The 13422-nt window shown below is 35.4% G+C and overlaps 1 protein-coding gene and 1 non-coding gene across 4 annotated transcripts in view; one reads left to right on the forward strand and one right to left on the reverse strand.

The window, feature by feature from the left end:
- Positions 1-13422, reverse strand: part of FAM185A (family with sequence similarity 185 member A) — an 84029-nt gene that overhangs the window by 43580 nt on the left and 27027 nt on the right. For 2 of the 3 annotated variants that reach the window (XM_036327623.1, XM_036327624.1), the window contains exons 5-7: positions 13024-13065; positions 5758-5853; positions 20-154 (exon numbers count right to left, since the gene is read on the reverse strand). In XM_036327623.1, coding sequence (XP_036183516.1) covers positions 20-154; positions 5758-5853; positions 13024-13065 — 273 coding nt within the window. The remainder of the gene's footprint in view (positions 1-19; positions 155-5757; positions 5854-13023; positions 13066-13422) is intronic. The other variant, XM_036327625.1, reaches the window with a different exon arrangement.
- On the forward strand, positions 6945-7076 carry LOC118666688. The gene has a single exon (XR_004971036.1). It is a non-coding gene; the product is annotated as a small nucleolar RNA SNORA51 (small nucleolar RNA).

Below are 13422 nucleotides of genomic sequence, written 5' to 3' on the forward strand. Positions count from 1 at the left end.
TAAAATGTAGCCTCCTTACCAGTAATTATTACACCATCATCTTTATGAGTTTCGGCCATCTCTTGAACTTGGACTTCTGAGCTCACATTGACCTCTTTTCCTGATAACTGTAAATGAACTTGAAGAGAAGATGGGACCTTGACAAGAACAGAGCCTGTAATAAGTTTATAAGGAAGCTTATTAATGCAAAGAAATCAAAAGTACTAGAGCCCATTACAAAAATTAATGAATGGGTAGCACTGCTCCTGGCACACTGTCTTCTCCTTACTCATGGAGGTCAGGGGGGTGTCAATGTTTTCTTACTCCCAAGGCATTCACAGTAACTTCTGTCAAAAGTTTGAGTTACTAGAACAGTGTGAACTATTTCTTTTGTCAAAAGCTCTCATCACAGAAAAGTGAGTGGTTTATTACACATGAAGCTTGTAGAAAGGATTTATCATTAATTGAGTATTTACTAAGGTATAATGTTATTATACCTTAATCACATTATTTCTTTAAATCTCCATACCAACATTATGCGGTATTATTATAATCCTTATTTTACAGATGAGAACTTGCTCAAGTTCCCATTAGAGCTAGTGTTAGAATCTAGATCCAGTTCAGTGACAACAAAGCCCATGCTCTTAACCACTGTGGGATTTCACACACTGCTATGCTACCTCATCGTATTACAAAACTTGTGACCGCAATGACCACTGTAACACAACTAGAACCTTGAGGTCTTGTGCCTTCAGTTATACCTTGTAGGGGCCAGTGGGATAACAATAATAAAAAAAGAGAATTCTTAAATTTTAACTGTTTCTTTTCAATGGATTACAGTCTTTGGGTACCTAGGGCAAGACACTCAACTTTATTCCCACTATAATCTTGTAGTAATTCAAGCGTCTAAAGGAAGAAGTAAGAAAAAGTGTCCTGTTAGCTAAGGAATCATTTTTGAAACAACGACGTGGGTTGCAGTGCCAACTCATCCGCACATTCCTTTCAGAACTTTTTCTTTCTCTGTTTCTCATATATCAAAAAAGTAAGAGGCCGCTGCCATAAAACATTCACCTCAGCTCTGTGAACAAGACAGTCAGAATGACATCCATCGTGAATATTTTAAAGATTCTTTCTAGAATGCATTTATTTACAGGTCATTGTTTGCCTCCTACTGTAAGTAATTTCATATCCTGTTAGCCTTCCTAACTAGAGCTGCAAGTTTGGGGTAAGACTGATGAACTCTAATATATATACTCCTGCAAAAAGTGGGTAACAAAGCACATCACTAAAACTGGTTTATTTTATTTAAAAACAAATTGCTTTTCAAAGTTTAAATGTAAACTACTGACAGGAGATTCCCCAGAACAACAAATATGAGAACTTTAGGAAAAAAACAACCCTGAAAAATTTCCGAATGATGGAAAAGATGTTTATCTATCAAACATACTTTAAAAAGAAAATAACAAACTTTAAAAACTTTTTGGGGACTTTGTGTCTCTAAATACATCAATGTGATAATGTTTTTCTGTTCTTAAATGAATAAAGGGATCGTGAATCTGTGAGCTTTAAAAATATTAAGCAATGCAAACAGCATTACCCCATCTCGATATACCCTTTAAAAACAAAACCATCACTACCAATACTCCATTATTGTTTGCAAATGAAGAATTCTCATGACTTGAAAACTCCCAAATGTCCCCTCTTTAACAGGATCTGTTGTTTTTATTTGTTTGTTTGTTTTTTAGAAAGGAAAGTTGTTATATCTTCAGTCTCTTTTCACTTCATAAACTGCTTCATGGTTATCAACATCAATACCGTTCTTTTAAAAATTCAAAAATTAGTATTAAAACTAATACTAACAGCACCATTTATTGAAGGCATACTATATTGAGATTAGTGGTTTTATCAAGGACAAATTTTAAGTATAAAAGTCAGTATTCAGATGCAGGCCTGACTCTCAAATGTAATCTCAGCCTTTCTGAATGAATTAATAAATTCCCATGTTGATTTTCATTGGGAGAGAGAAAACAAGCATTATAACATTCTTTCTCACATGACAAATGTTGAAAAACTAGGAGACTCAAGTGGCTCTTGAACCCTACAGCAAGACAGTGGTAGAGTTGGAAAGGATTCCAGATGTCTTTACTAACCATTAAGCAACAGAATCCCAATTAAGTTTCCATTACTTTGAAAAGTCACTGTTGCCAAAGGTAGTGAGAACTAAAGAGAACTAAAATAAGACAGGAATCTTTGTTTCCAGTTATCTTTAAGCTTCTGCCAGTAACATGGTTTCAGTCGGAGAAAATACAAAATTGTAATCCTAATCAACATTCCAAATAACACTGAAAAATATTTCAACTGATGAAGATTAACAATGTTTTACTTTTCTGCCCATCCATACACAACAGGAAAAAACTTTCGTGTAAAAGCTTTTACTCTGTTACTAGTTACATTAAATGCAGTAATTGTAGGTTTTCTTCTCCTTTTCAAATGAAATTCTATGACTTTTTTGGCACTCAAAAAATACAATGAATAGCATTAATGAAGCTCTTAGAAATTTAGTCAGAACATGATATGATTTAAAGGGAAAAAAATTGATCTTGAGAAATCAAGTCACACCTGTGTGTCAGCAATAACTTCAGTTTCAGACCTCTGCAATTGTAGTTTTATTTTGACACTCTGATAAGTGAGCCTCGTTGACAAAAAAAAAAGAAAAAAAAGTATTAAACCAATGTGGGAAAGAAATTACCAACAGCAGGAACAACCAGTCTCTGTAAGGAAGTATTTTCCTTGTTATACATATATCCCTGTTATGGCCAATATACAAGAGCTTCTAGAATTTATTTTTTAAAAGCTTTTATAATACATCTTGATATCTGGTATTGAGATCCCCCCTACTTTGGTCTTTTTCAGGATTGCTGCAGCTATTCGAGGTCTTTTTTTATTCCAGATGAATTTTTGGAGAGTTCGTTCTAGCTCTCTGAAGTATGCCGTTGGTATTTTAATGGGAAGTGCGTTGAATTTATAGATTGCTTTGGGTAGTATGGACATTTTAATGATGTTGATTCTACCAATCCATGAACACGGTATGTTCTTCCATCTGTTTATGTCTTCCTCTATATCTTTTTTCAACGTCCTGTAGTTTTCTGAGTAGAGGTATTACAAAGCCACTGTTCTCAAAACTGCCTGGTACTGGCACAAGAATAGGCATATAGATCAATGGAATAGAATAGAGAGCCCAGAAATCGGCCCGAACCAATATGCTCAATTAATATTTGACAAAGGAGGCAAGAACATACAATGGAGCCAAGATAGTCTCTTCAATAAATGGTGCTGGGAAAATTGGACAGATATATGCAAGAAAATGAAACTAGACCACCAACTTACACCATACACAAAAATAAACTCAAAATGGATAAAGGACTTAAATGTACGACAGGAAACCATAAAAATTCTAGAAGAATCCAAAGGCAACAAAATCTCAGACATATGCCGAAGCAATTTCTTCACTGATACAGCTCCTAGGGCACTTGAAACGAAAGAGAAAATGAACAAATGGGACTACATCAAAATAAAAAGCTTCTGCACAGCAAAAGAAACCATGAACAAAACAACGAGAAAACCCACTGTGTGGGAAAACATATTTGCCAATCTCATATCTGATAAGGGCCTAATCTCCAAAATTTATAGGGAACTCATACAACTTAACAAAAGGAAGATAAACAATCCAATCAAAAAATGGGCAAAGGACCTAAATAGACACCTTTCAAAAGAGGACATTCAGAAAGCCAAGAGACATATGAAAACATGCTCAAAGTCACTAATCATCCGAGAGATGCAAATCAAACAACAATGAGGTACCATCTCACACCTGTCAGACTGGCTATCATCAACAAATCAACAAACGACAAGTGCTGGAGAGGATGTGGAGAAAAAGGAACACTTGTGCACTGCTGGTGGGAATGCAGACTGGTGCAGCCACTATGGAAGACAGTATGGAGTTTCCTTAAAAAACTGAAAATGGAACTCCCATTTGACCCTGTAATCCCACTTCTAGGAATATATCCCAAGAAACCAGAAACACCAATCAGAAAGGATATATGCACCCCTATGTTCATAGCAGCACAATTCACCATAGCTAAGATCTGGAAACAGCCTAAGTGCCCATCAGTAGATGAATGGATTAGAAAACTGTGGTACATCTACACGATGGAATACTATGCTGCTCTAAAAAGGAAGGAACTCTTACCATTTGCAACATCATGGATGGAACTGGAGAGCATTATGCTAAGTGAAATAAGCCAGTCAATGAAGGAAAAATACCACATGATCTCACTCATTCATGGATAATAGAGACCATTATAAACTTTTGAACAATAATAGATACAGAGGCAGAGCTGCCTCAAACAGATTGTCAAACTGCAGCAGGAAGGCCGGGGAGGGTTGTGGGGCAGGAGGTAGGGGGGTAAGAGATCAACTAAAGGACTTGTATGCATGCATAGAAGCATAACCAGTGGACATAAGACATTGGGGGATAGGGGAGGCTAGGGGACTGTCTAGGGCGGGGGGATAAAATGGACACATATGTAATACCCTTTGTAATACTTTAAGCAATAAAAAAAAATAATAAAAAATAAAAGCTTTTATACAGAGCTATGGTTCATAACTTTCTGCACAGGCCACTTCAGTCCCTATGGCCAAGTTACTCCAAGTACCCAAGCCACTTGCCAGCATACATGTGTGCATGTTAATGTACAGTCTTCAGATGACTAAAAAGTGTACCACTTTTAATGAAAGACCTGGACGCTTAGAATAAGTTATTTGAAATAAGATTATAGAAGGAAAAACAAAATAAGCTTTTTATTTATTTATTTGAGAGAGAGAAAGGAATGGGGGGAGAGGCAGAGAGAGAGGAGGGAAGAGAGAGAGAGGGAAAGAGAGAGAGAGGGAAAGAGAGAGAGAGAAAGAGAGAGAGAGAGAGAGAGAGAGAGAGAGAGAGAGAGAGAGAGAGAGAGAGAAAATCGACCTGTTATTCCACTTATTTATGCATTCACTGGTTGATCCTTGTATGTGCCCTGGCTGGAGATGGAATCTACAACCTTGGCCTATTGGAGCTACTAGGCCAGGGCCACATAAGAAGTCTTGGTGCTTCAAAAGACTAAGCCAATAATCACTTTAGAAGACCCTCCTGGTGATACCTTTATTTCAGGATCACATTTTGAAAAGAATTATTCTAGACTAGTGATGGCCTCAGAGGGTCCACGTACAGACTGGTAGAAAAGCTTCCAAAGAGAGCATTTTCCAAAGGATAATATATTTCAGACACAAAGCTAAATTGAAAAACACTAACACTAAAACTTTTTATAATAATAGCGAATCACTATATTATAACATTTTTGTTGGAACTACAAAGGGAAAGAGAGTCTTCATGGCCATCTTTCCTCAATGTTTCTCTAAGATCATTGGTCTACAGAGTAGTATTTCAGTCTTTAAATCAGTTTCTATCAGAAGATATGTTCTTGAGGCCATTGTAACCTGCCTTAGGAAAAGACAGGAGAGGGGAAAAGCCACTAAACATCAAAGGAAACCAGATGGGCTAGGGCCAGGCAGGGCTGCTGGGGGAGCCATGAAGACTACACAGAAGAGAGGGCAGAAGTTATGTTCTTGAAATCATTATGTCAGTACCACAGATAAGATAAATTGACCATCTGTTTCCTGAATGTTATGTAAAACCTTCCTTACACCACATGTCAAAATAAAATATTCCCTTTGGCTAACCTTTATGGGATTTCAATTCCACCTTCCCCAGTTGGCTGACATAAACATCTAAGGCACCCTGATGAGTTGAGGCTTTTAGACATCCAGAGGACGAATCTAGGAGGAAGGAAAAAAGCTATAAGCATAATCATTCTTATTCGAATAACTGAAATTATAAACTTGAAATAAAAAGCTCTGCTTCAGTATTAGGACAATGAGCTAAGAATCTTGTGCCGTTTTATAAATACTTCTTATAACTACGCCATCTTCTGCTTTAAAATGAAAGCAAAAACAGAAATCTAGAATTATACGCCCAGACAATAAAAAATCCCTATGTCTATAGTAACCTGCATAACTTATCTCTAAATATCTTAGGCACCCTGTCTAAACATGTTTACTGTAAAACCCAATGTGTAGGAAGGACAGTACACAAGCAATGAATCCTTGACAGCCAAGACCATTAAGCATCATTGATACATTTAGTTTATTATCAACTTTCAATCTTCACTAAAGAATTATATCTCGTGTACAGTCAACATATAAGTAGTGGCAAAGTTAACAAAAATTAAAACCTCATATTTTCTCCTCATCAAATTTGCTAGTACTAGAAGGTGCTGCTCAGAGTGAGAGATTACTCTATATAAGGTTTTGTTGCATTTCTGAGAGAGACAGAAATGGGGGCGGGGAATCACTTGAAGAGTGAGTGAAGCTCGTTTATATCTAAATATTTTTCAAGTTTCTGGAATTGAACAGATATCTTAAGTTAGGGAAAGAAAATCATAATTAAGGTGGTCCTAATCTGACACACAAATTTCTTTATGTCATCAATTTCCATTTTCAATCAGCCAACATATCAAGTTGATCATAAGAGCATGATGTTGAAGAGTCGCGGTGCTAAGTAGCTTCTCCTTCTTTCTCCTCTCCATGGCAACTGAACCTTTAATTGAATATTCTGACTGCCCTGCAAAGCCAAAGCATATTTTTTTTTAGAGAGGCCTCTTAAAAAACATATTTTATCTGGAGCTTTTATGGCTTCAAAGTGGAAACAAAGTAAGTAGGGAGTGTGATGAAACTAATGCCAAAGATGATACTATTATACTCCCTCTGTCCCATAATAATAGTAGCAGTTGATGAATGTAATTTGTCCCACAATAACAGTAGCAAAAGAAAATATAGAACGCAACATTTATTATCAAAAAACTAGATTAGGCCTCCTGGTGCTTACCACAGGCTGTGTTCTTACACTGACTGTACAGAAATAGGAGGCAGAGTAAACTTACCCCATATACACCTCAGCTCAGGCTCTTTGCCTGGTCTGTATTGTGAATGGGGAGACATTGAGAAAAAAAACAAAAAAAAACCCACAAAACTAGATTAAACAATAAATTAAAAATAGTACTCCTAATTTTTATTTTGAGTGTCCAGATAGTTTCTGGATTTTTCAATAATTTTGTTACTGTATTATAAACTTGTAGGTAGGATCCTTGGCTGCGAAGCTTTGCTTTCCCTATATGCGTGAGCTTAAAATCATTGCAGCCATCGTTCTTCATTGCTTCCAGCATAACTTGTTGAAGTGACAGAAACATATTATCCAGTATTTTGGGAGAAATATTATCAAAGACTAATATGGTGCCTCTTCTGCTAAGAGGAATATGTCTAAGTTTTTCAAGTTTTTCTCCATAATCTTTGCATTTACGTCCACAGTTTTGTTTTTTCAAAGAATCAACATTAGCATAAGATTCTCCTTGACAATTATTTTCAGAAGCACGCTTCCAAATTCTTGATGTGGTCATTCTGTTGCACTTAAATTGTTTTGCAGCTAATGTAATTGTGCCTTTCTGCAACTTTTCCTTTTTCTTTTGATGCATCAAGAACTGGACAATCGCAACTCGATCTTTGCTTGAAAACTCTCTTTTTTTCATCTTACTTTTATAATGGGTTGATATTCAACTGAAATAAAACAATTGATTTCGATCAGCAGATGAAATCAGAAAAATAGTTATAATTCGTAATAATTAGATTAACCGAAAACTTGAAAGATGTGTCAAAACAAATGACAGATGTCATGAAACATTTATTTTGATTGAAGGCTTCGCAATTTTGCACTACAACATAACTTACAGCTGTATTCACCAATAATTCCCCTTTAAATATTCACTTGCTACTATTATTATGGGATAGAGGGAGTACTTTTTATAAAATATGGAGAAAAAAACATCTGTATACTCATAAAGGAAGCAACATTTTTCTTTAAATTTTAGATGACTCAAAGACAACAACTGGGGAATAAACTGTTTAAAATCTGACTCTAAGGTAATTTATAATAATTTACCTCTAATCTATACTAGAAAATGGCCTTTATTAGAAACAATTTATTCAATTTTTAAAATTTAAGTATAGTTGGCATACAATATTATATTAGTTTCAGGTGTACAATATAGTGATTCAACATTTATTTAATTTTTTAAGTGTCTAAAGATATAAAATACTGGGAAATTAAGCCACTAGAGATAAATAGCATAGGATAGCTGGATAAAGATGAGTGTTTTTCTCCTCAGGTACCAACAGAAACTCCTTTTAAAGCCCCTTACTGCATCCTAAAAGAAGCCAAGTAAAAATATATAATGATAAAAAATGTGGACTACACAATGTGTGCATTATCCCAAGATGAGCAAAATAAGATATTTGAAACATTAGTTTGATTTCTTACTTTCTCTAGGGGGAAAATATACAAAACTTTTATGTGGTTTAGAAATAATACTTTTCATTTCTCTTCTCCTCCCCATGCAAATGGAAAATAAACACAGATAAATAATTATATTCTAAGCCACTAAGTCAGTGATAGCGAACCTTTTGAGCTCGGCGTGTCAGCATTTTGAAAAACCCTAACTTAACTCTGGTGCCGTGTCACAGATAGAAATTTTTTGGTATTTGCAACCATAGTAACACAAAGACTTATATTTTTGATATTTATTTAAATAGTTAAATGCCATTTAACAAAGAAAAATCAACAAAAAAAATGAGTTCGCGTGTCACCTCTGACGCGTGTCATAGGTTCGCCATCACTGCACTAAGTAATTACATTCTCATGTTATCAGTGTTGAGTTCTGATAATGTCTCATCCCTTGGAGGCTATCAAAAATTTTTTTAAATTCAATATATACTTTCCAAAGAGAAAGCAAAGGTCATATTGAAAAAGCTATATAGCAAAAACATACACTAACTTTTTGTTTTCTATAATACAAGTGATTGGAACTAAAAATTAACAATCAGGGGTCAAATTAAGGCTTCATTCACAGAATTTCTTATTTTTGGAGATTCATGTAATAGAGAAATGCTATAGCTCTTGGAGGAAACCTCAAGGGAAATAAAGCTTTAGGGTCAAAGAAGTAAACAGAAATTGTTAGTCCACAAAGTATTGGAATAAGTAGACTCTACAGTTTTGTATCATCACAATTTGAGACAAAGGTCTTATTGGTCTGAGAGACCACTGAATTTTCCTGAAAATTACACATACAACAGGAAAAAGCTGATGCCAACTACCAGCTAACACTGTATGCAGCCAAAGAAATAGAAATTTGTAATATGTGCCTTGCCAATAGCAGAGAATAACAAATAAGCTTAAAAGGCTAAAATTCCAAACTTTACTATTTTCCTTCAGATAAAGGAGAATTCTCTAAAAATTGGTCAAACATCTTCAGAAAGTTCTGAATTTTTATAATTCTACCTCCAGTTCAACATGTAAATACTAAGGAACAGCAATACCAAAGATATTTCTTAATTTTTGCAATGTGATTCTCATAATTCCAAACCTGCACTAATTACAAGAGTAAGGAACAAATTTTATATATAGGACTAAATAAATAAACCTTAATTTGACTCTAAATAACTTTTCATTGCAATCATTTATATTATAGTAAAGGATTTGCAAAGGCAGAATTTAAGGTCCCTTCAAGTAAAGTTTTCTAAATTAATGTCCTGCCCAGGTATTTTATATTTGGGGAGGAACACAGAGGAGGCTGGGTTATGAAAAACACACAAGGAAACCCCTCCCTCCAAATGAAGATGTTCTTTTTTTAAAGATAAAATTACCAGCAATGCCTTCCAAAAGAGGCCACATAGTACAGAGAAAGTAAAGTGAAGTGAGCAACTCTATTAATACCCCTATCCCACCATTACAAGATCTGCTCTCTCCTTTTTAAAATAGAACATGACCTGGCATTCCAGAAGAAAGTTATTATTTGTAAAATTATGAGTTCAGCCCTGGCCAGGTAGCTCAGTTGGTTCCTGATACACCAAGGTTTCGGGTTCAAGAAACAACCAATGAATTCGTAAGTAAGTGGAACAACAAATCAATGTTTCTCTCTCTTTCTCTAAAATCAATTTTAAAAAATGATTTCAAGGAAAATCAGGGTGTTGATAATAAAATCTTTTATAGTACTTCAGCTTCTGAGAGAACCCTGTATTAAGGAAATTAGGAAGAACAGGGTTTGGGGAGGTAGATTAGAATGCACATACAAAATCCAAATGACTGATGAGATTACTTAGGAGCTGATCAATTATATTATCTAAACTAGAAATAAAGAACCATTTCTTAATAAAGAAATCCTGGAGAGGACACAATCTATTTTCCTGAAATCAGACAGAATAATACCTAATTAATCTCGTCTATTAATATTCCAATTGGATAATATTATATAACCTTTTCTCAACACCCATTCCAATATTTTGAAGCTCCCACTATTCTAACATATTCCCCTCTCAGGTTCCCACAAATCACCTTTTGTTCCTTTGTAACTGTTTTGCTTCCACTCAACTCAATTCCTCAAAATACAAGCTACTCAGTAGACTATATTTTTTAATCCTCACAAGAGAATATGTTTTCATTTATTTTTAGAGAGAGAGGAAGGGAGGGATGGAGGGACGGATGGAGGGGAGGGGGTGAGAGATAGAGCGAGGAATATGGATTGGTTGTCTTCCATATACATGCCTACCGGGGACTGAACCTGTAACCTAGGTATGTTCCCTGACCAGGAATCAAACCTGCAACCCCTTTGGTGTATGGGATGACACTCCAACCAACTCAGCTACCCAGCCAGAGCCTCAGTAGGCTTTAATTAGGTTGTCATGCGTTATAAAAGCTGCCTTCAACTTTCTGAAGTAAATCTTTCAAGAAAAATACAAATCAACCAATCAAGGAATTTCAAATAAACATTATCCACTTGTCACCTTTGGTATTAAGACATAAAACCCAAAATTTCTCCAGAATCATACCAACAATGGGTTTTAGGCTCTAAAGCAGGGCGACCAAACCAAAGCCACCTCTCGTTTTGATTAACAGAGTTTTATTGAAACACAAACACATCCATTTACTCGTGTACTATCAATGACTGCTTTTGTTAAAATGACAAGAGTTTTATAGTGCAGACAGGCTATGTGGCCAGAAAGCCAAAAATATTTACTATGTGGTCCTTACACACAAAGTCTGCCAATATCTAGAGCAAACCATTTTGTTTAGAGGGAATGAGTTTTTCTGCAAAAAAAAAAAAACAAAAAAACCCCACAAAATATAAAATTTGATTCTATTTAAGACAAAGAGATTTACCAATTTACAACCAGCTCTTTTCTTAAGGGCCAAGTGATATACACTTAGTTATAAAATTATTGCTTATAGAAATGAAAAAAACTTGTTGTCTCAAGGCAGTTCTAACTTCTCATTGTCTCTGATTGCTTACCATTAAAAAAATACAGGAAAGGCACAGACTGAGAGAAAATACAGGGAAACAATGTCTGACAAAGGATTTGTTCCCATGATATATAAAGAACTCCTACAGCTCCAAAATAAAGACAAATAAATGGGCAAAAGATATAAACAAAATTTCACAAAGGAAGGTATACTAATGAATAATAAGCACATGAAAAAGAACTGACCACCATCAGTTCGTATCTTTGCTCCACAAAGATCCCAGTTTCCCATCCCAAACCCCCTACCCTCTAGGGCAGTGGTTCTCAACCTTCTGGCCCTTTAAATACAGTTCCTCATGTTGTGACCCAAGCATAAAATTATTTTCATTGCTACTTCATAACTGTAATGTTGCTACTGTTATGAATCGTAATGTAAATATCTGATATGCAGGATGGTCTTAGGCGACCCCTATGAAAGGGTCGTTCAACCACCAAAGGGGTTGTGACCCACAGGTTGAGAACCGCTGCTCTAGGGACTAAAAAACAACCACCACTCAGAGAGCTCAGAGTGTGCCTTCACCTTATAGGCAAGCAGATGCTACTTGGGATAGAGAAAGTTTTATATAAACTATCTTGACATCTGAACTTTTTCCTTCAGCAGGCACAGCATCACACGCAGTGATTTAGTGCAGCCGTGGGCAAACTATGGCCCGCGAGCCGCGGCCCCTTTGAAATGAATAAAACTAAAAAAAAAAAAAAAGACCGTACCCTTTTATGTAATGACGTCTACTTTGAATTTATATTAGTTCACACAAACACTCCATCCATGCTTTTGTTCCGGCCCTCCGGTCCAGTTTAAGAACCCATTGTGGCCCTCGAGTCAAAAAGTTTGCCCACCCCTGATTTAGTGATTTGGTCTAACGTACCATTAACTACTATTAGTTCTGGCCTAGGGTTAGGACAATAACAATAATAAAAATGACTATTATTTATTAAACTAGAGGCCCGAGGCACGAAATTCGTGCAAGGGGCTCGGCCCTCGCAGCCCCGGCTTCATCCAGAAGGTTGTTCAGCTGTCTGGTCTAATTAGCATATTATGCTTTTATTATTATAGATTTTTACCATGTCAGACACTGTGTTAAACTACTATATATATATATATATATACACACACACATACACATACACACACACACATACATACACACAAATCGTGTTTAATCCTTACAACAACCCTATATAATAGGTCCTTACAATTATTTCTACTTATTCAGATGTGGAAACTGAGGCACAGAGAGTTTAGGTAATTTGCCCATGTATAGAAAGCAGTGAAATCAGAATTCTAACCCTTTTGGTGCCAAACCAATAATTATACAATATTTATAGGATAATAAATTTTGTAATTATAAATTTAAATTACAATAAATTTCTGGAAATAATTTCACGTATTCATACATTGGGTCTGTCTATATTTAACTTGCACACCAGGATCCTATCAAGTCATTAGCTAAACTGTAGACTTTATTTACTCTAACAAAATACCACAAATATAGTCATTTTAAAAAGCATGCAAAATTTACCAATTAGCATCTTAGCACATACCTACTGTGATGTTACCCATCTTGCTTTGTAATGTTATATTACCTGTAAAAGAGAGAAAAAGAAAGACAATTTCATATATTAGGAATAATCTAGAAAGGAACTGTGTATACTAAAACACGGCTGGATATCCACAATGTTATTTAATAACAGTTTTTGTTGTTGGCAATTTTTCTCAGTATCACACAACAATCAGAGATTTAGCTGCAACTCTGAAATAAAAAGTTTTAGGCATCTATACACACTCTTCCTCCACTCCATTTTAAGCTTTTTAGCATAACTACAAAATATACCACCATACATTCTGGTAAACATGAAAGAAACATCATATTCCTAAAATCCACAAATGAAAAAATTACTTAATTAGATGAAAGAAGGTGAGGGAATTAGCCAAAGAATATA

The sequence above is a fragment of the Myotis myotis genome, unplaced genomic scaffold (assembly GCF_014108235.1).
Source record: "Myotis myotis isolate mMyoMyo1 unplaced genomic scaffold, mMyoMyo1.p scaffold_m19_p_11, whole genome shotgun sequence".
NCBI lineage: Eukaryota > Metazoa > Chordata > Mammalia > Chiroptera > Vespertilionidae > Myotis > Myotis myotis.